At 36.2% G+C, this 24416-nt stretch overlaps 1 protein-coding gene across 14 annotated transcripts in view; it reads right to left on the bottom strand.

Annotated features, from left to right (window-relative positions):
- The window catches only part of CSNK1G3 (casein kinase 1 gamma 3), an 82959-nt gene that overhangs the window by 32307 nt on the left and 26236 nt on the right, over positions 1-24416 (bottom strand). For 13 of the 14 annotated variants that reach the window (XM_063320013.1, XM_063320019.1, XM_063320011.1 and 10 more), the window contains exons 4-6: positions 18207-18276; positions 3772-3920; positions 2243-2477 (exon numbers count right to left, since the gene is read on the bottom strand). In XM_063320013.1, the coding sequence (XP_063176083.1) occupies positions 2243-2477; positions 3772-3920; positions 18207-18276 (454 nt within the window). The remainder of the gene's footprint in view (positions 1-2242; positions 2478-3771; positions 3921-18206; positions 18277-24416) is intronic. The other variant, XM_063320022.1, reaches the window with a different exon arrangement.

Below are 24416 nucleotides of genomic sequence, written 5' to 3'. Positions count from 1 at the left end.
ACCGGGATCATCTTTCAGCAATTGTACGATTCAGGGATTTCTGACCATACACTTCTAATAATCCGGGGACCTTGTATGTGCTCTTAATCTTACATCTGGATATATGAGAGTCACAGATATACCTGCATTTTTCTCCCTACTAAATGGAGAAATTTGAGGTTGTTTCAGGAATCTGTGCGGAGAAAGCAAAATCAACTCATGACAAAATCTGGAATGAATGGCAAAATTGGTTTGCACATCATGAAATTAAATGCTTCAGCTTTGCTTGTGAAGAAACAAAGAAGCCAGATGATGCACAGACACAAGACAGGTGAAATACAATTCAAAAATAATTTTATAGTATAAAGTAATATTTGGACATGTGAAATCAATACTCCTTTGACACGTCAACACAGAAAAACATCTTCCTCTCATCATCAGTTAAATGCACCTGCTTAAGTCTTCCTCCTATCTGTTTTGAAGACTTGCAGGTGTTGATTAATTTGAAAAAGGTATACATTTTTTCCACGTTGCCTGGAAATGCTGCAAATTTCCCAAGTTTGCTGTCCTGAAGTGCTGTTGAACGATGTTTTATAACACAGATCTGCATTTACCATGGAACATACTAAACAGTAATTGTATATACAATGTTTCTACACTTTGATAGAAAAGACATATCTGAAGTCAGCTGAGTAGTCAAGAAAGTCAGACAAGTCTTTCACCCCAATTTGTTTTGAGACTAAGGCAGGGACCAAGAGAAAAGCAGAAATAGGCAGAAAAGCCTCATACTAATGAAGTAAAAGAAAATTTGTCTACAGACAAGGTAATGTCTGAACACACATGCCTAATTATAAAGAAAATCTATTATGGTACTATAAAAAAATATATTAAATTGAACTACATTTGAAGTGGACTGTTTCTAAAGAAGAGCAAGGCAGCTGGTGAAGGGTCTAGAGCACAAGTCCTAAGAGGAGTGGTTGAGGGAACTGGGGTTGTTTAGTCTGGAGAAAAGGAGGCTGAGGGGAGACTTCATTGCTCTCTACAACTACCGGAGATGGGGGTCAGTCTCTTCTCCCAAGTAACAGGCAATAGGACAAGAGCAAATGGCCTTAAGTTGCACCAGGGGAGGTTTAGATTGGTTATTAGGAAAAATGACTTCACCGAAAGGGTTGTCAAGCATTGGAACAGGCTGCCCAGGGAAGTGGTTGACTCACCATCCCTGGAGGTATTTAAAAGGTGTGTAGATGTGGCGCTGAGGGACATGGTTTAGTGGTGGAGTAGGCAGTGTTAGGTTAACAGCTGGACTCCATCTTAAGGGTCTTTTCCAACCTAAATGATTCTATAATTCTACATTTTACCATGCTTTAACATCAGCTACAGGTGCTACCCACAAGCTACTATGGTCTGATTTTATTGATAAAACACCTTATTACTATCTGGAAAATGTGAATGGTTTATCATCTGCCATATTAACAAGGAGTACCTTTGAAATATAAGTATTGCTCAACATTTTAAAACCAAAGAGCAACCTAATTAGTGATTACCATGCAAAGACATGTAACTGGTTTACACAAATTCAAAGCTGTCAAACCTGTTTTCACTAGAAAACCTCTGTATAACTGGAATAATCAAAGACCATTTGGAGTGTTTACGTACCTTTTTCCAGCTAAATTAATTCATTCAATAACAACTTATCTCTCTATATATCCTGTTATTTCTTTAGGTTATCATATTTACAACACTAGCATAACCTTTAACTACTCTGACAAACCCTCATAAACTGTATAAGCATAAAAAAAGTAAATCAAGAAATCAGTATCAAATATAAGCCACTTTTATTCCACTACGTGGTGCATTTCAAAGGGACCAAAAAACTGGCTAGGTAGCATTGAAAAATTATGTAGTTGCAATCTATTCACTTTGATATCTTCAATAAGCAAATCTACTTCCCACCCACCCCACCATGATATATTTCTAATGTGAAGATGTTATGATACAGAAAGATACACATCTTTCTTTTACAGATATCTAAAAAAAACAACATAATTACTTGCTGAGCCATGATCATGATGATTAGAGACCCAGAGAACCTTGTTCCCATAAATAGTATTTTCATAAGGACAAACTATAATTTTGCACAGTACACAAAACTTGCAGTTCTTAAAGACTACAGACTGGGAAAAATTTCAACTTGAAAACAAGATGATAACAGACAAATGACAGCTGTTGAATTTTTGTTTCTGCACTTAAAAAGCACACGTACCTTTTCCTAAATGTGTATTTATACTCATGTATCTAGCTGTTCCTGTAAGGCTCTTGTGTTCTCGATATGGTATGTGCTTCTTATTTTCTGGATCTATATACTCCTTTGCCAAACCAAAGTCTATAATATGAATAATTTGCTGGGTTTTGTTTCCAGGTCGTCCTATTAAGAAGTTCTCAGGTTTTACATCTCTGTATATCAAGTTCTTTGAATGGACATATTCCATACGAGAAATCTTTAACAAAAGGAAAAAACGACAAAAAGTTTAGTTTAAGCTTCAGGTTGCCACATTAAATTGTGGTAGAAGCTAAATATTTACATTGACTTTACATTTAGAGGAAATCACCCCTTCTATTGCTTTAAAACCAGAGCGCTATTGCTCTTAACAAGTTATCTCCCAGTTAAAGTCAATGAAAATTTTACACATCCCCCAAGCAGATACATCTTATCATATATTGGAAACTTTCACACTGGACATTAGACACGAATCAGAATATAACAGAAGTTATCTTCTTTAAGTACAGCTGGCACCAAGTATGTTTTGTGCACATTAAAGCTATAACCAGAAATTATGTCACCCAGCAGTGAGTAGCAAAGTTCCATGTAGATCTATTCCTTAAAAATATAGAACAGAGGAGCACTGAAAGTTCACTAATATGCCTATAACCTCCATTCTAGCTGGATCACTTTCTATCAAAATTGATATATTCCAAAAGGAACACCAAGTATTAAATAAACATGATCTTTAGATCTGTGATGATTTGAGCATTTTAAAAAATGAACTTTGTCATTTTGGCTGTAAATAAGCTGAATATATCTATACAGTTGCAGGCCTGTTATCCAATTACAGCTGTGTTTTAAACAGTTACTTTTACCCTCCATGGGTAAAAATATCACTAACTATTTAGGGAAGTAGACGTTCAGTAGCATTAATATTTCATAAGTACTTATTTAAAACACATTGTATTAAGGTAAACATGCAAAGACTTCTTTCTTTTTCTACTTCTAACTACCCTTGGGTGAAAAACAAATCAGGAAATCTTCCAAAAAAAGGAAAAAATCCTTCATTGAATAATTTTGTGCTATTTTAGTATTTTTGGAAGGGTTTTTAGGGGATTTTTTTTTCTTTGCTTCCTTTCTTTCCAAGAATGCCTAGGAAAAATATTTATCCTATTTAGGAGTCCCTAATCCAACTGCTTTCGTGGATTAAAATTATTTTTATTTCATGAAGATTTTCTTTTTAATTGAGTATGTCAAACTAAAATTCATGATTTCAGGTTGTGATTATGAGAACTCAGAAGACACAATGAAACTACAATAATGCAATGATACTTGAAAAACTAGAACAAAGTAAATGAAAGTAACATAAAACAGTCTTCCTGGTAAAACTGTATCACAGGCTCTTTAAGAAGCTACCAACACCAGTTTAAAACATGGGAAGCACAACTCTCTTAAGTGAAATAAAGATTTAATCCATTGAAGACTTAGTTATTCTAATGAACACTCAAATTAACATCTATTCTACTTACCAACTGTATGGCTATCATAAGAACGGTTTTAAGAGAAAATGTCCTACCACACAAGTCAAATAAATCTTCCAGACTAGGTCCAAGTAGTTCTAGCACCATAGCATTATATTTGCCACATGGGCCAAAATAGTAAACCTGAGGTATTCCATCTGTAAAACAAAGACAGAAAGTAATTACAATTAATGAAGTTAAAAATACATTTTTCACATAAAACCAACAATAAAACTTCATAAAAACTACAGGTAAAAGACACAACAGGAGTAATGAAGGTAGTATGATTTTCATTAAATATTTTAAGATAGTACATGTTTGACTTGTGAAAGATTTAAAGTTTTTTATAAAAAATAAAAGCCAGAACATATCTGTTTGGTTTTGTAACAGTAAATTGAAACAGGTTTTTAAAAAGGTATGAAGAGAGGTTTAAATAAGCTACTTTTCAAATAAAATAGGCATTTAAATTGAACTTTTAAAATTAAGGCTACAACAAACCTACATTCAGAAATAAAACCACCTTATTATCCATAGAAATCATTTAAAAATCCCAAAGAGATTAATGAATCCTCAAATTTAACAAGACATTAAGCTAAGTTTTAGATGCATCATCAAAATAAAAACACCAAAGGTGTCAAGTTGTTATAGTCATCACTTGTTAGTATTCTTTTTTTTCCCCCAAATACAAGCATTTTCTACTTAAATTTACACTGAAAGGCTTCTCCTGTCTTCTCTCCCGCCATTATTTTTGGATTCTGTTTAGATAGCGCATACAAGAAAACATTTTTCTTAAGTGTGAGTTAGTCCATTAAAAATCTAAACACCACAGAGTGGAAGTTGTTTTTTTTTTTTTTTAAATCTATATTTCTAGTAAAACGTACGGTAAATTGAGATTTATTATTCCAAACTATATGAAGCACCAGGATTTTTTAAATGTAATCCTAAGAACAGATGACAGAGGGAATTTTTAGAATTCTGAAGGGGAACGTATGATAAAGATTCACTTTGATTTCACTTCAGAAGTATCACACCAGACACCACTCCTGAATTCTTAAATTCTTTCAAACATTGAGGTCCAGAAAAAATCCAATGAATTCAGTTTTTACTGTCAAACCATTAAAGTGATTTAAAAGAAAGAGATCTTTGAATAAAACACAATTTCATATTTAAAGTTTTATACTAACACAAATTTCTACATTTTAGTTGTGGGTTTTGTATTTGTTTTTTAATTACAAAATTATTAAAATAAAAATTAAGTTCAGAACAAAACATACATCATTTCCAAACACAATATACGGGAACAAAAATAGACAACTGTATGTTTAGGTAACAATCACTTAAATACTCTCTAAACAGATAGAAAATACATTTACCTAGGCAGGTAAAAGGCATATTAAGTGTTAAAGCTACATTTGTTTTCAAATCTTACATGCAGTCTGAAATGTGACCTGTTACTCTTAAGTCAAACATTTTTCCTTCTGTAAAACATGTGTTACATTCTCAACACTTGAGGAATGTGTTAATTTGCTGCTCATAAAAAACGAAGACTGTACTATTGTGCCAAAAAATTGAGTTTTGTTGAGTCTTCAAACTATGGCTAAAAGTCACATGCACTGCACGGAGAGATTCCCTTTCTATCTAGTCTGTCACCAGAATCATTGAACACAGACCTCCTGATGCGCACGGCTTAGGCTGGCAAAACTACATGTTACCTGAAAAAAAAAAAATTACTTCTATTCTTTCCCCTGAACAGAAGCATAATAAGCAGGTCCATATAATAAGGTTTCTCCAGACACAGGAGGAGAATCAGTTAAATATGTTTAATATATCAGTTAAGGGTACCTAAACCTTTAGTAGAGACATAACCAACTTCCTGTTCAAGTTAGCAGTGACCATAAGATCAACCACTTCATTAGGAAGTGCTTCCTGCAAGAGTATTTGACAAAATAAATGCAGACATCAAAATACTGGAAGTGTTTTTTAATATTCTCAAGCACTGCATTTACAATTACACTAGCAACAATGCCACATTCTACCCTCATGTTCATATATCTTCATATACTTTATCAATACAATGAACAGCACATATATTCTAAAAATTAATATGAAAATATTCTGCACTTCTGAACTTTATAGCTTTAAACACCTGCTTTAAGAAACCAGACAATCCATAACTTCAAAAATAAACATTTAAATCCTTCTAATCCAATTTTACTTTTGCCTTTTTGTACATATCCATTGTGTGACTATATAATTAAAAGTGACTTGATATCATTGTCTCTATTCATCTTGCATTTCTTCATACGTACAGGATCTCTTCCTCATTCAATAGAATAAGTTTTTTTAACTTAAGGAAGCTAGTTATTCCAGATTTTTTTTGCTCTTCAGTATGTATCCTCTGTGTCTCATTTACTCTAAATATTCCATATTCTGAAAATATATTTTTCCTTTCATGGCAACTTCTTCAATGGCATCCATTGTTACAATACTGTACTATACAGAACTGTAAGATCTATTTTCAGAATACCCTAATGAAACACTGGATTTCATCTTCCTTCTCTGTGGATCAAATATAAGTTTAAAAATGAAAACATCCCTAACTCTGGGTGTTTTTTGAGGTACATCAAGTCTCAAATTTTTCATACCTTACTACAGTGCTACTTATACTCAGAGCACAGACTGGCAATTGTGTCCAGTACAGCTTTGGGTAAAAAACACTTAACTGTTTTAGCAAAACCAAAACTAAATGAACGCAGCATTTTTAAAGTGCATTTTCACTAATCTCTCTTCCTGCAAGTGGGAATAGGGAAAACATAACCCCTAAAAATCAAGCTTAACTGTTCAATTTTCTGAAGACTATAGCTTCCATTTATTTTTTTAAATATTTTAAATTAAGTTATCCAACTGATGTACAGAAACATAAATCCAAAAAGAAAAAACAACCAACACCTGACCATATGAAGCGAAAGAAAAGCACTGGGAATTTGGAAGAAAGACCACCACTTACAACGGCCTGAGACATATTCTGAGAATCTCAAAGTCTTTAAACATGCAAATATAAGAATAAACTCCAAAATTCTCAAGAGATGTTAGTCTCCTCTATTACCACTGCATCTACTCTGTGTCTCTTTAAAATATTTTAAAATATTTAACACACTTCAAAAATACAGAAACCAGAAGACTTCTGGGCTTTGTCTAGATTTATAGAACTTGTTTGCATGACCAAATACTAGTAAAAGAGGAAACATCCGCAGAAAGGAATTTGTGACTTTGTCAGATTTGTAGGCAGAGTTGCCAATTTCAGAAGTGTGTTTATAGGAGACATCAAAAAAACCCTTTACAATTTTATTCTGCCACTTCATATGATGAAAGCACAACAGCAACTGCTGTAAGGTATACATCCAGGACAGGGAGGTGGTGTTTCAGCTGTGATCAATTTCATTTTATTTAACATGGCAAGAACAGTAGTTCTACCTACAACACTAGATCTTCTGATTAGACAAAAACTCCAGAATACTCCAAAATTGTGCTTAACATGTTGCTGCTGCTCACTTCTGCAAGGCAGATATGTATTACTACATTTAAAATTCCCTACACGTATAAAAATCACTTCGTATTAACAGTTCAAGGTACTAGACGTCTGGTTTTTTTTTAATCAAAATAGTCTTATTGCTTTTGCTTAAAAACAGTAACCTAACATCATTCTGTTATTTGTGTTATTTCTTCATATCTCTAGATCTCCATATGAAAAGTCAGAAACTAACGTGTTACTAAAGAGTATCTGTGTTTTTTCCCCCCACAATAGATATAAATGTAAGCCCTTTTATACAAATCTTTAAGAAAAATAGGGTAGGTTAGAAAAACAAAGAAATTTTCATTTCCACCCTTTGTTGACAGGATATTGCAACACTTATTACCAATAACAGTGCGTATTTCATTTCCATTTCGAATTAGTCTTGCTTCAACCATTGAAGCCCTTTGGTGTAAGAATACAAGGAAATGCTGGGAACTTGTAAAACACATTCCAGTCACCTTTCCATGAAATTAAGTCAGTCAGTGTTCTTAGGTATCTTGCTAAGTAATACACTTGATTACTATTCAAACCTTTCTATTAGTTTGACAGATCTTCTGACCCATTCTCAAAAACCTTTTAAAAAGGAGTACACCCCCACCCTTATGTGCGGAAGTCAATGCTTGTCACACTAACGTCACTATAAAGTTACAAGTAACTTACTATTCTTCCGCCAATGAAGAAACTTAACTGAGGCCAAAAAAATACTATCATATACTCCCAATAAGTTACTTTAACACTAAAATATCTGATTTCTTTCTAGGTTTACAACCCTGAATACAGTATCCTCATTTTCAGATATGTCACATTTGCTTATCCCTAGATATTTATACATGCTCACAAGTCCAACACTTTCATTTGAATGGACTCGATTTACTGAAGCCATCTACAATACTTTATGTGACTGCTCTGTCATAAAATTGTAAATCCATTTTAAACCAACATGACTTTCAATCCCATTTTACTCATAGCAAAAATCAAGACAGCCTTGACTTGGAAATTGACTACTTGAATACTGCTTGGATTCCAGTTTCTTTTTCTAGAAAAGTTAATTTTTATTAGCCACCTAAAACATTGAGCTGTACCCACTGCTCTACAAAAATAGAGTGCACATACCCAAAAAGCACGCAAGATGATCCACTGATGTGCTGGAAAAGAGATGAGAACTTATATTTATTTTTTATCTAAAAACAAGAAACTCTGCTTTGCTGATACTAAATGTATGGCTTGGCTTTGCAGCCCTCACTCAGTCAGATGGTTGTGTCACATATGGTGTGCACAGGAGAGACCCTGGCAGGAGAGTGGGAATGCGGAGATGATGACAGTAGGGTACTCATTTGTTTGCTCACTTTTGGCTTATTACAGTTGTCGTGTATCCAGGTAAATGGATTTATGGATTATAGTGTCTAGTTTTCACTAAACTACCTCTTGGAAAACAGACAAGCTGCTTAAAATGATTCCTAAAAAGAAACCACACATTGAAGATAATGCTACTACCACTAGCACAAGCATACAATAAAACAGCAGAGCTGACAATTCTTCTACTCCTTGTACGAGCTTATTTTCAAGAAGAATTTCTTGAAAAGCTTACTGGAAGACTACCACCTTGTGTTTATCAGATCAATAAAAATCCATTTAGTACTCCACATAAGTTATCAAGCTGTAATAGAAATTGTGCATCATCAAAATCATCATCAAAATGTCAAGGGGCACATATCCTCCAGTTACTCATTTTTCCATAACTGTATAAGTTGCAATCCCTCCAGTATTTTACTATTAGTAAGTTACTATTAACAGAACCACCTCCATCATCTGTCAAGACTAGTTTATCACTCAAATGCTTTAATCCAGCGTGTTTACGTACATGATGTCCATAAAGTTTTCAAAGCTGACAAGTTCTAAAAGGTCTGACTTCCTCTATATCAATGACAGAATAAAAATATTAGAATAAAGAACATATTATTGGTAGATTACAACTGTATCTGTCAAACATCTTTAAAATAAAGAAAATCAAGTAGAAGTTATTTCTAGTTGTACTGGGTTTGCGTAGCAAGGTTTTGGTAGTCGAGGCGAGGGGGCGGGGGGTGGTTCAGGGGTGGCTTCTATGAGAAGCTGCTACAAGCTGTCCCCTTCTCCAATAGAGCCAATGGCAGCCAGTTCCAAGAGGGACCCACTGCTGGCCAATGTCAAGCCTATCAGTGACAGTGGTAGCACCTTTGTGAGAACATATTTAAGAAGAGGAAAGACTGCTGTGCAACAGCATCTGGGAGAGAGGAGCGAGAATATGCAAGAGAAACGACTCCGCAGACATGAAGGTCAGTGAAGAAGAAGGAAGAGGAGGTGCTCCAGGTACAGGAGCAGAGATTCCCCTGCAGCCCGTGGTGAAACCCATGGTGAGGCACTCTGTTCCCCTGCAGCCTATGGAGTTCCACAGTGGAGCACATATCAACCTGCAGCCCACACTGGAACAGGCGGATATGCCCAAAGGAGTCTGTGCCCCCATGGGAAGCCTGCACTGGAGCAAGCTCCTGACAGGACCTGTGGCCCCATGGAGAGAGGAGCCCACGCTGGAGCAGGTTTGCTGGCAGGACTTCTGACACCACGGGGGACCCACGCTGGAGCAGGTTGTTAAGAATGGAGCTAAATACAGTTGGTGGTCAGTCACAAGTGGTGTTCCCCAAGGCTCAGTATTGGGGCATATTCTGTTTAATGTCTTTCTCAATGATCTGGGTGAGGGGATCGAGTGCACCTTCAGTAAGTTTGCAGATGACACCAGGTTGGGTGGGAGTGTTGATCTGCTGGAGGGTAGAAAGGGTCTACAGAGGCATCTGGACATGCTGGATCAATGGGCCAAGGCCAACAGTAAGAAGTTCAACAAGGCCAAGTGCTGGGTCCTGCACTTGGGTCACAGCAACTCTATGGAACACTACAGGCTTGGGGAAGAGTGGCTGTAAAGCTGCTTGGTGGAAAAGGACCATGGGAGCATTGGTCAACAGCCAGCTGGACATGAGCCAGCAGTGTGCCAAGGTGGTCAAGAAGGCCAATAGCATCCTGGCCTGTAACAGAAATAACATGGCCAACAGGACTATGGAAGTGATTGTTCCCCTGTACCGGTGAGGTGTCACCTCAACTACTGTGTTCAGTTTTGTGCCCCTCACTACAAGACAGACATTGAGGTGCTGGAGCGTGTCCAGGGAAGAACAATGAAGCTGGTGAGGGGTCTAGAGCACAAGTGTTATGAGAAGCGGCTGAGGGAACTGGGTTTGTTTAATCTGGAGAAAAGGACGTTCAGAGGAGACCTTATCAATCTCTACAACTACCTGAAAGCAGATTGTAGAGAGGAGGGGGTCATCTCTTCTCCCACGTAACAGGCAATAGGACAAGAAGAAACAGCCTCAAGTTGTGCCAGAGGAGGTTTAGATTGGATATTAGGAAAAATGTCTTCACCAAAAGAGTTCTCAAGCACTGGAACAAGCTGCGCAGGGAAGTGGTTGGACCATCCCTGGACATATTTAAAAGATATGTAGATGTGGTGCTGAGGGACTTGGTTTTGTAGTGTGTGTGTTTTAAAATTTAGTTTTTATTTTCTCATTACCCTACTCTGATTTGATTGGCAATAAGTTAATTTAATGTTTCCCCAAGTCAAGTCTGTTTTGCCTATGACAATAACTGCTGAGTGATTTCCCTGTCCGTATCTTGACTCTCAAGCCTTTTGTTATATTTTTTCTCCCCCATCCGGCTGAGCAGGGGAGTGATAAAGCAGCTTTGGTGGGCACCGGCCTCCAACCAGGGTCAACCCACTGCACTAGCTCATGACCGTCATCCACCTTGGCTGCTATCTTTTTCAAGAACTTCAGCATCAAACCTGATTTAAGCCTAAGGCTACATACTGTTTACTGCAATTATCTAATGCAATACGCATAATGACTAGCATGAACACAGATCTGTAACTTAAAGTCAAAATTCCAGCTACTTGCTTTAACACGGATAGTACCTAGGAAGCCTCAATTATTGCATGTGTTCTCATTCAGAAAAAAAAAACAACAGACAAGCAGCAGACACTGACTGTCAAAGAAATATCTAGCACACAGATCAATGGCAATACCACTTGTACTTAACCTTGTGTTCCTAATCTACCACTGACTTAATTTTGAGCCATATCTTGGCCAAATATCTCTATAACATACAACCTAATTTTTTTTAAGCAAGTAAGCGGCTTTTCAGTGCTTTTACTGTCTTGTAATACTGGTTTCCTTTTAGAGTTTCCTCCAAGCCAGTCAAAAACCACTGTTGTGATGTGCATTATATCTTATTGCTTAGGTTATCTGTTAAATCAGGTCCATAAATGCCAGTAAAATACACAAGACAGCACTTGCAGAACAAGCTGTTTCACGTTAAGCTTCCTATACCTCGCTGCCTTTTACGTGTAGTTTTAGTTTTCATACGTGGCAATTCACTGGACATGACCAAAATACCCTAAACTGAGTAGACTGAAGATTTGCAGTAACAGCCATCTTCCATGGCATGTTTGTACTGGTACTTTATCAAGGATGCAATCCAACAGCATGCCACAAACACAAGTATTCCCTTCCAAGACTACAGAATCTGCCCTGAAACCCCTGAAAGTAAGTGATTACAAAAGTTGAGGTCAGTGTCACATGGGGGTTTTGACTTCAACCAAAGTAGCATACACAAAACCATGCACACACAAAACCAAAGCTGCAGACACAGAAGGTCAAACAATCTCCAGAATCATAGCACTTCATGGCTACTGAAACCATGATCATCCACGCATTGTAAAACTCTAAACATGGAATGAGAAACTATATAAGCAATATGACTTCAGCACTGCTAAAATGCCATGTTGGAGGCATGCACCACAACACTTAAGAGTACTTTTACACAACACTTAAGAGTATATTTACAAATATAAGCATGTTTGCAAAGATAAGAAATAGTAATATAACAGTAAGATTGTTCCATTAAAATAGATAGAATATAACTACTTATTTGCATTACTAAAACAGACTTAGACATGCATTTTTATTGTAAGCCTTGTCTAATCAAATATCCATTTATCTAACATTCACAATGTTCTGTAAACCGTACCATCAAGCCTCCTTCACAATTACTATTATATTTTACTATTACTATACTTTATATATTACATTTTATACAAAAAACCACTGATTAATCTCTGAAATTTGTGTGTGATGTCATATTCCAAGATTAACTCAAGTTTTTGTATACCACCAGGATTCTTATAGCCCATAATTACTGTTTCTCAGAAACATTAATATGTGCACCTACTTTTGCAGCTGCCATTCTTACTAGATCTCTGCACTTATTCTAGGCAAAAAAACCCAACTTTAAATATAAATTGGGAAGACAATTAAGAGATTATAATAATGCAATGATAATCTTGTCTTGGGAGGAGTTATAGCAAGTACACATGCTGATGATGTGATGCAGATGTGATGAAACCACACTGTACTGTGTTTTCTTTTACAGTCTGAAGCAGAAGGCAGGGTGGCTATGGCACAGGGGATTAGCTAGAGATCATCTCAATAGCAATATGAAACCCCATTGTCTTCTCTCATATAAAAGTAGTATTTTTAGTGGTTCAAAGTGAACCTGCCTTATTAGAGCTTGTGTCTAAAAAAAAAAGAAGTAAAAATCACCTATCACTATCTTAAATACAAAAGGTAGCCTCCCTTTCAGTGCCGATATCTGCCTCAGGCATTCTATATCCTGAAGAGTTGTATAAAAAAATTAAAAATGTGTCATTGAACATTCAAATCTCTCACACACTCAAGCTGGTCTGAACTAAAATTACACAAAGAACCACATTTTCATTACCATAAATGTTTTTGTCTTTACCTACAGAAAAAGCACCAAACAGTGAAGTATTGAACTTCATCGTTGGCCTTTTTTTACACTTTTCAATACATAACATAACTTCTTTAATATGTCCAGACTCCTTATTGCAAAAGCAAACTGAACATACTGTAAAAAACTACCTGTCAAAGAAATAAAGAAAAAATCCCATATTAAAAAAATTCTCAGCTTTACTGCTCAATACTCAAATTAAGCCATCAGTCACTGATTCACCGCCCTCCTAGTAGGAAAGCACACTGAATTTAGGTGCAGTTAAATTATGGACATAACACATGAAATCCATCTACAGCTCATCTTATTACCATGAGAAGAAAGACCGGTAGCATAGAAGATGAATATAAAAATCAATTAAAAATTGTTTTTTATTCATTCCAGAAGTCGTAGTGTAATTTCAGGTAAGAATTCAGATATACTTTTATTTGTAGTACTGCACTTATGAAAATGTATCCATTTTTCTTATGATTCATACTTGGATATTAAGAAAAACACTCTTAACTACAATTTTATTAGAATTAAAGATACTTTAAATTCCATCTGTAGGTTGCTCATTCAGTTGACCAGAAATTTCTGCATACTGACTAAATCATCTTAAACTTCATGAGGAGAGCACGCTCACAGGTACTGAAGAACAAAATTTTGGCAGAAGAGAGACAGCAATTTTCATAAAAATCTGTTGGTACATAAAACTTAAATGAAAGCTAAATAATGATGTGACCAAAATAAGTCACATCTTTAAACTAAGTACTATTTTTAATAAGTTTTAAATCCATTCCACTAAATGATTAAAAATGTTTCAAAAAGAGCCCAAAAGTACATAAAATGTTTCCTGTTTAAGAAAGATTCTTCATATTTTTCCTAACAAACACCTATGTGCTACCACACATTCACACACATGTTCAGTAAAAAGCATATTTGATAGTAAAGTTACAGATCATAAGCCCTCTTTGTGAGCAGATTCTCTTCAAAGGAATATATTTTTGAAATGTTAATGCTTTTTCATGCAAGTCAAAAGTATTTTTTATTAAATAAAGATTTTGCACAGGCAGTGGAAGCAGGGACAGTTATCCTGGGAAGAGTACAGGGATGCTGCCCAGTTACACAGGGACGGAAACACGAAGGCCAAGACACAGATGGAGCCGAACATGGCAACAGATGCAAAGAATAGTAAGAAGGGCTTCTACAGGTACATCAGCCAGAAAAGAAAGGTCAAAGAAAGGGTTCCTCCACCCGATGAGCAAGATTGGCAAACTGGTAACAAGAGATGAGGAGAAGGCTAAGGTAGTCAACATCATTTTTGCCTCAGTCTTCGCTGGCAACATCTCTCCTCACACCTCTTGAGTGGATGAACCACAAAGCAGGGACTGGGGGAGCAAAGTCCCTCCCACTGTAAGAGAACATCAGGCTTATGACCACCTGAGAAACCTGAACGTACATAAGTCTACAGGACCTGACGAGATGCACGCCACAATCCTGAAGGAATTAGCTGATGTAGTTGCCAGGCCACTCTCCACAATATTTGAAAAGTCATGGCAGTCAGGTGAAGTCCACAGTAACGGGAAAAAGCGAAACATTACACCCATTTTTAAAAAGGGTAGAAAGGAGGACCCTGGGAATCACCAACCTGTCAGCCTCACCCCTGTGCCTGGGAAGGCCATGGAACAGATCCTCCTAGAGGCTATGCTAAGGCACATGGAGAACGGGAAGGTGATTCGAGATAGCCAGCATGGTTGCACCAAGGACAAGTCCTGCTTGACCAACCTCATGGCCTTCTGTGACAGAGTAACTACCTCAGTGGACAAGGGAAGAGCTACAGATGCATCTGTCTGGACTTTTGTGAGGCCTTTGACACAGTCCCCACAACACCCTTCTCTCCAAATTGGAGAGGTATGGATTTGATGGGTAGACTGTTCAGTGGGCAAGGAATTGGTTCAATGGTCACATCCAGGGGGTAGTGGTCAATGGTTCAATGTCCAGATGGAGACTGGTTCACTTTTCATCAGTTGCTTCTGAAACTATTTTTCAGTAGTCATTTGCTATTAATACACATGTATGTATTTATATATAGGGAGAACAAGTGGAAAGGCTATTTAATACAATTAGATGCAAAATAAGCAGTCCACACCCAGGTACAAAGCTATCAGCCAAATTGCAAGAAGTTTTGCCTGAACGAATAAAAACAGCTAAGGAAAAGACTTCATCATGATTAAGCAAGCCGGCAAACATGGAATTTTAGAAGCCAGAAGGCTCCAGACAACTGGAACTGCTAATACAGTACGTAATTACTTATCAGAAAAACCTCCTATCTGCTCAAAATTAGTATACTTCAAATTTCTTCCAGCAATAACAGCTACTTCTATAAATCCTACGACGGATGCTTCTGCCACTTACACAAAGATACACTTCCTTCAATTTACTCTGACAAAAGTACAACCACTGCCCATAAAGCCACAGTATCTATACGGATAGGTCTGGCATAGGATTTTTACTATCTCCTGTTCTATGTAGGAAGGATTAGCTGCTTCCTGAATTTATCACTTGGTCCATCACTTTCTATCACTGTTTTCCAAGTGTTCATGTGACAAAATTTCTTAAATTTACAATTGACAGTAAACACGTGTCACAAAAAAAAATCAGTAAAGTAAAACCAACTGCGTCACATTACATAAGGACAGGAAATATGTCATTCCACAACTTTTTTCTAAAATAATCAGGCTGCATAACTTCCTGGGCTTGAGGGCCCATCGCCTGCAAAGATCGGAAGAGGGAGTGTGCTGCAGAAAGACAAGGAATCAGCCATACTTTTTTAGTTTCTAAGAAGATGGGAGCATGAATATTACTTTCTTCATGATGAGTCTTTCCCACAAAACCCATTGAAATGGGTCTCAAGTAGAGTGCCTGACAAGTCAGATGACTCAAAAAAGAGCTTACAAGGTTCTACACCTGCTGGCAGAGGCTTTTATTTTGGAATAAAAGCAAGTCACTTGGAAAACAGCAAGTCTATAACAAGGTTCTTCATAAATACTGAAGATGGCAAGAACTCATCAGCTTTATCTTCTTGTTTCCATCCCAAAGGTCTCTTCACCTTCATGCAGAGAATCAGAGAGATCATTCTCCCTTACAGTACTTTAATAAGGCAACAGAGAAAGCGACCAAAGTTGTTGTAACCAACAAAAAAGGTTACAAAGACAGAATGATATCAGAAGTAAAACAGACTAACTTTGATTTGCTTACATTCCTACATTAAACACAGTCCCCCAACTTTATCCAGTAAACAAAAAGGTAAACAAAGTTATATTTGCTATGACATTTTTCACAAGAAATATTCCCATAGCAGTTCCTACCTCTGAACTAGTAATTATAGCTGTATTCTTACCTCCACTACACAGCTCCTTTGCCAGTTTAGATAGTTACACCTTGGTTTTCATAACTGGGCACTATCCCTAACTATCCCTGAGACACGATGGTTGCCATGTCTCAGAGCAATCAATATCTCTGCTTTCCACTTATCAGCTATTTCACAATCCTAGTCTAGGGTTTGCAGACAATTTACAGCTACTTAGGAGAAAAGCTATCCCTGATGACTTTTTCCAATTAGCAAGCACATTAAGGCTCAACACTTTGACTAGACATTCTACAACTTGCTTTTCCATCTCTGAACAGGAACAGACAACCTCATGTCTTGCAAAGAGTTATCTCTAAGGACTCCTGGTTGCAGACCATTCGTACCAGAGCATTTAAAGAAGTTATATATAAATTGAAAGTATTGGAAAGTGTGTTTACCTGAAGAGAGTCTTTAAAGAGCGGCACAAAATATTGAAAGCTGCCTAACTAGAGAAACACTACCCAGTCTGTGCATCAATGAATTTTTGATGCACAATATGATCCTGAATTTTTGAAAGTGAAAGTAGTATTTTAAAAGTATTAAAATTCATCACAACACGTACATTCAATGCAACAAAATGAAGGTGATATGGGCATGTTCATTTTGTATCACCTGACTTTCAGAGGTGACTTCTCGGCTTAAGTAGTATTTTCTTGTAGCATAAGCATAACTTTAAAAGTCACCTTCACAAAATCCAAGCTGCCTTTGATAGAAAAAAAAATAACAAATGTGCATGTAGAAAACTACTAGTAGTCCATTTTATACAATAAACTTCTACATTAGTAAAAAATGGAAGTAGTAACTAACAACACAACAAAAGAAAAACAATTCTAGAAATTAAAGGAACATTTTCAATGAAAAGATATCCTAAGATTTTTTCTGAGGGTATAACTGATTTAAGGAAGATTTGTACTAACTTTTTTAGTTTAAGTTTCTTCACATCTCATTAACTGACTATATACAGTTTTGTGAAAGGCACAAAAATGTGTGTGAAGTTTTAGGTATTGCTCACATATAAAAGCAAAAGGCACCCTCTTATAAGAGGACCCTCATAAGAGGATTTCTGGGTGGAAAAGCACCAAGGTGAGTGAAATGAGAAATTCAAATTTTAGACTGCATTTAAAGTTAAACTTTTTAAGAAAGTATTTAAGAGGCTTAAAACTGGTAAGCAGCAATATGTACTGTGAAGTATAACTGAAACTGAAGCTATTTAAATATCACAGTAATTTTAAATAAAAATACATGAGTAGCAGATCAGCAGTTTGGTCATTTATAGTGTTTATTCAAACAGAACACACTGGGAATACTCTAAGACGACTTAGTTTAAAGTATACCTGTATGCACACAAATTCTGTGATATTTAAGACTTATTAAATAGTTTTAGGATTTCATTGACACACTTTAAGAGCAGAACAAAGAAGTCTTACAATACTAGAAAAATTTATACATTAATCCACTGACTTAAAGGGCTTTTTTCTGCTTTAAGTGACTAGGGACACTTCATTAAATAGATTCATACCCCTAAATCAGAAAACTTCTGTGAAAAATTGATCCTGGATTACATCACAGTAAAATGCATGACACTGCTTTTACCTCCAGATCCTAGCTGCTTGTAGAATCTGTATTCCAAATGTAGCTGTGGTGCTCTCGACTTCATTGGCTCCTGATTTAAAAACAAAAACAACATTTAAAATAAAGCCTCTCTGCCAAAGCCTAAAAACTAATACACTAACCTACTACCAGCCAAACTAACTACTGCTTCCAAGCCACATGGAAAGTTTGAATGTTTCTTCTGAAATGATTGGTAATTAAGAAACCTCAACCTGTCAGGTGAGACTAAAGCATACAGGGACGTTTTGCTCCATGGGACTGGGGTTGAACGGGCAAACCCAATCACAGACCCACAATGGAATAGCCAACAATTAATTTGTCTCTCCAAAGCATGTGGGTGATGTGTCTTGCAGCTCTCAAAAGGTGGCATTGATACGTGGCTTGACAGATCAGAAAGACTGTGCACACACCTGTTATACATGATAGATGCATCTTTATCAAAAAAAGTTTTATCCTAGGATCTTGACAAAAAGATACCAAATCCTTCCACCAAATAGTAATAACTGAGCAGAAATTGAATAGCATCATTCTAAACCATGAATTCAAAACCAAGCAGCAGCAGGATAAGTTTGTAGTTCAAATGTTTCTTTTCCCAACATAATTTACATAAATTCATGAAATCTTAGTTCTGTGTTCTACACCCTAATGTGGCAAGGTCTCATAGAATAAAGTGACACGAGATCAAGCACAGGAACACACAAGCAGCCTAAATGAAAGCCCTAACTTCTTGAGTATTTCCCTTTGCAAAGCAAAGGCACTTTATCACAAGATTCTTAAACTAATTTCCTACAGCATCTGTTAGAAGATATGCTCAATTTCTTGCAACATGTAACATCTTCCAATGCATCAGTGACAATTTGGCTGTTAACTGTGCAGTATTCCTACACAAACTGCTCCTACTAGAATTGCAGCACGCAGTTACTAAGATTGTTAATACCCTTATCGGCAATAACTGACAGTGCTGGATGTCAGTTTTCAGGAAAAGTTTGGGCAAGGTGCTCATCTCTTTCCTCGCACTATCTTCTCCATAAGCTAACAGTTTATTAACCTGTGCTGTTTTCCAGTGGCACACCTAGGCCATAGAAACCATGAGCCAATGTGCAGTCATGAGAAACTTTGTTCTTTTCCTCAACACGTCTGCCCCCAGTACCCAGGTGTTTCAAATTGCTGCTACTGCTATAGCCAAAGTCCCTGTTATTCATTTCAGTGGTCAGTTTGACCACGACACCCTGTCAGGGTGTATTTATGCATTTGATTTGGCCCAGATGCCAAAGACTGAGGACCAAAAGTAAGAAGGGGACAATGTACCAGTTTCTACAAAAAAACATATAGAATTTAATATATGCTTTTTATGCTCCAGAGCATTCATCCTGGCTGAACACTGGAACTCTTTGCAAAGAGGTGACCAAGAACTCCCTAAATCGAAAAGGTGTTGATCCTTCACAAACTGAATTACTGAGCAAGACTAACTGGGCCACCAAAAGGTCCTATTTAGAGTTTGAGAACATGTGAAATTTATTGTAAAGTATTCAAGACAGGTATCCCTTAACAAAACACTTTACTGTAAATGTGGGCCTAAGAAAATCAGTGCAACTATCAACCTTCAGCACACATCTTTCAGCGGTGTAAGTCAGTCCCACTACAAAGCATGTTACTGAAACATTTTAACCTTTTACAAAGCCACACAAATTTAGCTACTAGTTTGCCTGCCGTAGTATTACACAAGCCTGATAGTTATAAAACATAGCACTCTCTACGTGGTCTCTAATTAAAGCTTGTCATTCTGCCTGCCAAAAGGAAATATTTGATTCCATCAAACTCTGCATGTCTAATGAATATACTAAGACAAGACAGTGGCTTACGTGTAATTTGATTCTGTTCAGTTATACAGTTTTGCCTTAATTGATAGTATATTAACAACTTAATTACCACTCAACATTATAAGATGCTCCCATAATAAGGATGAAAAATAGCTTGTATGCATTAAGTTTACATAAATAGGCCAAAAAAATTCTCCTTGGGGAAAAAAACGGCTTCTAATTTTTGACATATGCATCTACCCTTTTTCAAATGAATACTGCCTGTTCCTGTCATCAGCAGGAGACAGTTCTGATAAGCCTCCAGAAGCCAAATGCTCTCAAACAGTCAAACAAGTCTACTTTACAACTGCACAGAAGCCAAAGACTGAAGTTAAACTCTGTCTAGCAGACAATTAACTACTTTTACTCCCTCTAGTAACAGTGAAAAAAATGTGGTAATTTGTACTTGTAGTCCGTTTATTGGCTGACAGTCTTCTCGAATTGCCTTATTTTTGTGAAGAGTCTTAGATATCTTCCTGACTGTTCCATAACTTCAAACACACAAAGGAAATAATCTTTTGTTCAACAAAAATGGTGAGGGAGGAAGCACAATAAGCTCTTCACAAAGAATTTATTTTGTTCCTACACATCCCACTTTGCAGTATGCAGTGATATACCAATTAATGAGAAAAGACAGATAAGAATAGATCAAGACAAAGGTATGTTAAATGTAATCTTCCACCATAAGAAGAAAACACATCACTGTAACTACATTTTTATGAATAAGTCTAAAAAGCATACTCAAGAATAAAAAAAAGAAGTGGCAAATCAAGGTTCTTTCTATTTTCATTGGTACTTTGGTACATTTCAACATCTAAAAATAAGTTTTGGAACCCATAACTGCTCAAACATCATGTTAATCCCAGAGGGCTTTGAAGCCAACTTCTCCTCTTACCAGAGGAAATTAATGTATCTTGTTTACTTTAAAAAGCTCACGTCTTCACTAAAGTATCCTGAAAGAACTTTTCCAGGATTTCTGCAGTGTTCTATAAACAGCCTTCACTATACTGCTTTCACATTCAAGCCTAATTATTTCAAAGCTTCTATATTAAGTCATAGATAGCTTGTTTCTTCCCTGCAAAAGAGTATTTCCTCTCTCCACAATTTTTCAATTATTTTTGTGCCAAATACATGGAGTAAACTACTATACAATTTTCAAGATATGCCACTTCCCTTCTAAAGGGGTTTAAGACAACAGCTTACTTGCTTTAATTATAAGGGTAGAAATTTTCAAGAACTCTGATGATAACCCAAAGCACAATATAAACATTCAGTTTTACCTACTTTTCATGTTTTTAGTAATCTAGTGAAAACTCCTACTCAGTATATCATCTGTTTCTGCTCCATACTACCCTAAGCAATAGCAAATAAAAGCTATTTTCAGGAAAAAAATTCTTAAGAGGTAGGGCTCGTTACAAGAAAAGACCAGTCTATTAAACAGAGTTGCACTCAATTTGCATTTTCTACAGCCTTCTAGAGAGGTTCTGAAACGGTATCATTCTAGACTGCAATAATTCTTTAAAAAAAAGGAGAAAAAACACTTCAGCCTTAAAACCAACCACAACTTCTTTACACACACACCCTCCACTTACAATTTTAAGTATTAAAATCTTAACAGTTGAATGACTAATGAATCAATGAATTCAATATTACAGTTTAAAAACAGCAGGGACTACCTCATAACTTGCTATGTTTCACAAAAAGTCAAAAACTGACTTATTTCCAGAAGTGGCTCAAGGCGAAATACCTTTAGTTGGTATTTGGGTAGTGGTCAAGCATCCTGCAGAGAAGGTAAGTTTGGACAATGGAGAAATTTGTCAAGGGAAAGGGAAGAAGAACGACAGAGAGGGAAGAGCTGAAAAAGGAATAGGAGATTTAAGGGAAGCAGAGGGTCATGTAATAAGAGAAGTAAGTCTAACAACAAATCAAGAGGTGAGCAGGAAACGTACAGTTCATGTATAACACATTGTTAATGCTGAAGAACTACCTGATCACAACATACCGATTTGTATACTAATAGACCAGCAGAAACATACAAACACCACTAAATGGTGCACAACTGATTGATAACACCCAGTTCTTAGAGTTTCATTCTAGTTCTTTAAAAAGTCCGTTCTACCTTTCAGACTTGAGTATCTGCCCAACCAGAACAGGCCATAATGAATGAGCCCAGGTTAAGAGTAATATCCTAGAACTGTAGACATTTTACTAGAATAAATATGAATTTACATGTAAACCTTATACATTAAAATGCATACATTGTATGACCCTCAGACCTCTCACAGAAAAATTGTTTAAACTATTTCCTTACACAAGGCAGTCCTGAAGTAGCCATAAGCATCATAAACAGGAACATACTTGTATAATTTTGTCCATGAGGGAAATACTAATTCTCCATAATAAAAAGTTTAAGTCAAAACCATAGTTATAAAATCCATTTACTTTTAACATCAGAAGCATTCCTGCAAGCTGCTGTATAAGTGCAGCCACTGTAAATCATGTTCTCGAGAGAAACCCACACAATCCTCCTGCACTAAAGTATACGGTTACCATTTATACATAAAATATCTGGCATAGGAGATGTCTTGCTGCTCACAACAAAACTGTATGTCAACAATGAAATGCTACCATAAGGAATACAAATACAGTTTTAGGATACTGCAGAAGAGATACTACCACAACTGCACCTGGCATGGGTTACTGCTCAAACTACAATACATACATAATTCAGGTAAACCCACTCAGGAGGGCTAAACTTGAACTACAACAGGTGCAAAACAGCTAGGAAATTAAGAGTTCCTCACTTAGGACAACAAAACAAAGACTGAGCATAGACCCAATGACTGCTCTCAAAACACAACGGGAATTAGTGCCAGAGATAGGGAAAAACTGTTAGGGTGACAGTTCAAAGGGAAAGGATGGCATACCAGGAACAAGCACAACCTAACTGTTAGAATAAAGTCCAGGCACTGTCTTGTATAGAAGAAAAACAGTAAAAAAGCAAAATTCAACTAAACCATGCAATTTGATGCAGCTGCTTTTAACAGGCTGAACCTTGTGACCCAAATCCCTTCCAATCTGAAAATAAATTCAAAAGAGCTGAAAGATTTAAAATAAAAAAAAAGAGAACCATAGTAGAAGAACCAACTAGTTCTACCTGCTAATCAATGTATTTTTACCTTACAGTGATAATGCAAGCTACGGTGTTGATTTTCACTAGTCCTTTCATCTGTTGTTTATTGCAAAGACACTATAGCTTTTCATACCACTAATGGAAAAGGACAACTCGAGAAGTTAACTACATATTCGGAGTTATTTAAGCACTAGTAGTAAATTACAGACATACTTTACTACACTGGTTCTTTAGTGACTTCAAAGTAAGTTATTCAATGATGATACTTCGAGCTTCTTGCGCAGCTATAAATGAAGAACCATAAGACTGAATAATTTGGAAACAAAGTAGAAGCTGTCACCGAGCAGCATCTATGAAGTTAAAATGGGTTGAAATAGTAGCTGAATCTATTAATAGTTACATATATAATAAAAACTGCTTTACCAAAACCCACTGATCAGATTAAAAAGTTCTCTTGCTCTACATCAAGTAATTAGTCCTTAGAAAAAAAAAGTCACTATCTTGCAAACTATTTCTGAATGCACTTTACAATAAAGAGCCTTTTACTAAAGGAATTCAGACCATTTTCAAGTTTGACCAGACATCCAGAATAAATTCAAGATATTTTAAAACAAAATGAACTTAAATCTGGCGTAACGTGCACACAACAACCCCAAAAACTTCATCCAATGTTGCTGTTTCAAACCATAACCTGTCTGTTTTTAAATCTGCAGCTACTCCTGAAGTAAATATTTTTCTAAGCAAGGACAGTCATGAAAATATTTTACAGGAGTTTATTACCTATATTTGCTTTTTACACTCCCCATCTAAAGCCATGTATTTCTGTTTCCATAGTTGACCTTTTACATTATGGAACTAGAAATTCACCATACTATGCTATGAAAAAACTTCCGTCCAACTGCAGCAAAAAGAAGTTAATGGTAGTTCTAAAATCCCTTCAACAACAAAACATAAACAACTGATTTTCATCTTGAAATACTTTGGTTAAGAAAACAGTCATTTACCAATAAGTTAAAAGTATCCAGAAGCAAAACATGAAGTAAATTGAGTAGTTCTGATGAAAGATTCAGAAAGAGCAGAACAATGACATATTAACAAACTACACAAATTTACCATGTTTCTAAGTGAAGGAAATATTTTACACATCATTGAATACAGGTCTACCAAACCAGATTGTCAGTGTCAGATTCACAATAAATT

Source organism: Chroicocephalus ridibundus, chromosome Z (genome assembly GCF_963924245.1).
Source record: "Chroicocephalus ridibundus chromosome Z, bChrRid1.1, whole genome shotgun sequence".
NCBI classification, from domain to species: domain Eukaryota; kingdom Metazoa; phylum Chordata; class Aves; order Charadriiformes; family Laridae; genus Chroicocephalus; species Chroicocephalus ridibundus.
The sequence above is the reverse complement of the archived record's forward strand: the minus strand, read 5'-3'. Positions and strand labels throughout refer to the sequence as shown.